General features: G+C 41.8%; 1 protein-coding gene across 1 annotated transcript in view; it reads left to right on the top strand.

Annotated features, from left to right (window-relative positions):
- Positions 1–229: 229 nt before the first annotated feature.
- Positions 230–4,203, top strand: part of LOC109924700 (progressive ankylosis protein-like) — a 113,075-nt gene continuing 109,101 nt past the window's right edge. Inside the window, exon 1 of the mRNA XM_048608733.1 lies at positions 230–667. Coding sequence (XP_048464690.1) covers positions 569–667 — 99 coding nt within the window. The 5' untranslated portion in view covers positions 230–568. The remainder of the gene's footprint in view (positions 668–4,203) is intronic.

The following is a 4,203-nucleotide window of genomic DNA, read 5'->3' as shown; positions in this document are numbered from 1 at the left end:
CACGTTTGTAAGGCATATGATTTCGTTAAATTCCGCAGGCTTTCCATGCCTCTGCTGCTATTTCGCACCGCAGTGATACACTTATTTTCTTATTTCACTGGCGTTTTGATCATAGCGCTAAATATTAAAGTGACCCTGACTCTGAGACCCGGGGTGTCGGCAGTAAGGACTGGCGCGTTGAGGAGGGGCTGGCTAGTGGCACTATTATTGGGCCCACGTGTTTGTGCCTCATGACCCTATTGCTATCCTGAGCGCTGTTCGCTTTTCCTTCACTCATCATGTTGTCTCTGGGCACGGCGAGTAGCGTGACTGCGAGAGGCTTGTGGGTGTGAATCACGATTGTTTCTGGCTCGTTTGCTGTACTGTTGGTCGTTGTTTTTCGCCCTCCTTGTTTACTGCACAGCACAATGGCAGATGCGGCAGAAACTTCTGGGCGAGCTTCTCTTTTATATTGTGTGGAAAGAAAAGAGGTTGTCAGCTCTTCCAACCCAGTATATTTCTGCTGAAATCCTCTCCTTCCTTCCGAGTCTTATCCATCTGTGCATGTCGACTAGAAGAAGCAGGTGCCATGCTGAAAGTGACCGGATTTCAGACCCATTATTGGCCATTGGTTCGGTTCCTCGTCCCCCTGGCAATCACTAATATAGCAGTAGATCTCGGGGAACAGGTCAGTGATTTTTATTTTCATTTTTTAATGACTTATAGTGTACTTTCTTTTTCCAGTGGTGTATTAATAGCCGACGGCTACTGTAATATTTAATATGCGCCACTGGGAGCTTTAAGTGTCTGTACAAAATATTATCGCTAAGACAGTGAACGGACAGGACGCTTTCTGCCGGGCTCTTAGGCTGGTCACCTTGATCAGCCGGGCACTGATCGATAACACCGCTGCAGCCCCCTGTCTGTGGTGTCACGTATAATCAGCGCGTTAAGTCTCTGGCAGACCCGTTATTCTGTTTATTTTGTGTAAAATTTTCAATTGATCAATATTATACGTGAACTAAATTTGACGCCAGTGGAATCCCGATCAAAGTGCGTGGATATGAGGCTGGGATCTGTTGGATCACTTGCCATTCCTCGGCCTTGTTACGCAGAATTCCACATCCTATAATAGAATATTAATGCATCAGATCCCTCCCCCGCCCCGGTTTGAGTTCTTGGTTCAAAAATAGATCAGTTGCCGTGCTCATCTGTTATCTGTGTGTTTGTTATGTAAATTCTGATTCCATGTCTCGATTTTAAATACCCAACCTCTTCCATTCACTTCCATTACTTCCTAATCATGCTGTCTGTCCATCAAGGTCTAACTGCAGCAGTCTGCCTCTCTGGCGACTGCTATCTTAGCTGCAGCTGGGGAAGGGTTCATTTGATCAACCAGATTGTGTGTCCACAGATTAATCTACTGTGTTTGCATAATGCTGCTGATTCAAACTGTTTGTTTACTGACTGGCTACCTTCCTTAGTATAAGGGACAATCTCATAAGATGGCAAAGCTGGTGAAAAATTCTTCAGTCGAATTTGCTAAAAATTAGAGGCACCTCCATTATTAATACATTTGCAATTATCTTTTTAATGTCCCCTGTACTGATGGTTAAAATGACCAGTGTAATTTCTCTGGAGGTAGCAATAAGTCATGCTGAAGGCTTCCTTTATATCTGTACCAATTGCTATATCTAACTTGTCTTGTCTGCAGTTAAAAGGTGAACAAGCAGCCACGATATCCACCTATCTTGGCTGCAAAGTGAACATACGTGGATATCCCGATGAATACAGGTTGAGTTATCATGCCATTCTGGTTGAATGGAGTCTGCCAACAAGCAATATGAAGGCTTGCAAATGATGAATGGGAACTGGGGTAGGACAGTTGAGAATTAACTCGTCCTGTTATCACCAACATCCATGGCTGCTTGTTTTCTAAAGTCCCATTTGAAGTTCTTTTATCAGTTCTACTTCTGAGATCACATTAAACTTAAGTTTGAAACCTGTGCTCTTTTACCATTTGCCCATATGGGTATTCTTACTCCACTTTGCCAGCTGTTTCAAAGCCTTTAGCATCATGGACCTATGATCTAAAATTTTCTTTTCAAATGGTTACACAAATTCTATCTTAGAATTCACTGAAAAACCAACCTTTTCAACCAGCTATTTGATCTTCTCCCTTAGCTACTCTTCATTATCAATTAATCTTATTCATCCTCTTTATGAAACATCATGAATAATTTTGCCATATTATGGTGCAATATATAATCTTGGAAATTAAAATTAGCTGCTCAAGCTGGCCTAACCATAGATCATTGCATACTTTGTAGCAATTGCGGTGGCATAGTGGTTAGCACTGCTGCCTCACAGCACCAGGGACCTGGGTTTGATTCCACCCTTGGGCAACCGTCTATGTGGAGTTTGCACGTACTCCCCATGTCTGCATGGGTTTCCTCTGGAGATGTGCAAGCTAGGTAGATTGGCCATGCTAAATTGCCCGTACTGTTCAGGGATGTGTAGATTAGGTGGGTTGTAAGGGGATGTGTCTGGGTGGGATGCTCTGAGGGTCAGTGTGGACGAGTTGGGCCAAAGGGCCTGTTTCCACACTGTAGGGATTCTATGAATCTGAAATCTGAATTTCATTGGTGGATTGGACATGATTTTTTTCCCTTTCTGCAAATCTCTGTCATGATCATATTAATTTCCAAAATGGTCAATACTCATGTAATCATTCTGGCTACAACCAAGTCAGCAGCCCTGTAATATAAGCGATGCTAACTTGGAGGAACAGAAATGAAGTGATACCCATGAGGTGTTAACTAAGGACGCTTCTTTGAAGGCAACAGCTACTGTCATATGGAAGCAAAAATTGCATTACTGGTCATTATGGATAGGCATTGAAGATGTCATCCAAAGAAAGAGGAACACAATTGTGACTTTGAAATATTTTCTACTTGTGCTTTGGATTAAAGTCAGCGTTTAAATAGTTTTGCTTGTTCTAGACCATTACTGAATACATTCTATATTGTGTGTCTGATATACACAACACTTCATTTGTTTGTTGAAGTTATGACATGTATAATGTTGTTTCAGCAGGATAACAGACACTGAATCAGCTTGATCCTTAATTGGGGGATGTCTCAGTCTGATCCTTTGATAGTAGAAGGGTTGCTATACATAGAAATCACACCAAAGAAACAGGCCATTCAGCCCAACAGGATTCTGCAGTGTTTATGCTGAAAACAAGGCTCTCTGAGTCTTCTTTATGTCATGACTTTTGTCTAATTAACATACTAGTAAAGTTCCAAGTTTTCATGATTAACTTTACTCAAATCCTAGTGATTTGGGTTCAGAGGCAAAATGCAATGGTTCACCGACACTGTACAAGTTGTTGACCATATTTATTTGTAGCAATCCACAGGCAACATCAATCCCTCCCAGTCTGACCACAAACATAGAATTTGTCCCATGAAGTAATCAGTGGACAAGAATGTTAATAGTAAAACATTAAATTTAAGACTGCTTTCAAATGGCCCCCTTGTGGCATGGTGGTAAGCATCCCTACTGGGTTCAGGTCCCACCTGCTCCAGGGATGTGTAGTAACATCTCTGAACAGGTTGATTTAGAAAAATAGGTTAAATTAAGAAAAAGACTGCTTTCAAGCAAAGTGTGATGAAAGGCAGAATAGACTTCCAGGTCGACCAGTGATGATGGCATTTCTGAAACTATTTCAGAACAACTAGATGTTCAAAAGTAGTGGAAGATTGTTGGTTCTGCACAGGGATGAAACCAGATGATCAACTGAGATCCCTCATCAGAAGACACATTAGACCTCCCTGGAGTATTATGTACAAATGTAGGCACCATGTTATAGAATAGATGCAAACACATCGGAGAGAGTGTATAATTGATTTACTAGAATGATTCCAGGAATTAGAAGTTTCAGTGTGAGGATAGATTGAAGAAGTTGGGACTCTTCACACTGGGGAAAAGAGCTGAGAGGAGATCTGATTGAAGTTTTGAAAATCGTGAGCGGGCTGGACAGAGTAGATAGGTTAAAGCTATTTCTGATTCACAGAAGATCATACTTCATAGAATTCCTACAGTGTGGAAACAGGCCCTTCGGCTCAACAAGTCCACATGGACACAAACACACAAAAACAAAGTTGCTGGAAAAGCTCAGCAGGTCTGGCAGCATCTGTGAAGGAAAAAAGAGTTAACGTT

Source organism: Rhincodon typus, chromosome 2 (assembly GCF_021869965.1).
Source record: "Rhincodon typus isolate 14 chromosome 2, sRhiTyp1.1, whole genome shotgun sequence".
Classification (NCBI taxonomy): Eukaryota; Metazoa; Chordata; class Chondrichthyes; order Orectolobiformes; family Rhincodontidae; genus Rhincodon; species Rhincodon typus.
Note: the sequence above shows the minus strand (reverse complement) of the source record. Positions and strands in the feature narration are given on the sequence as shown.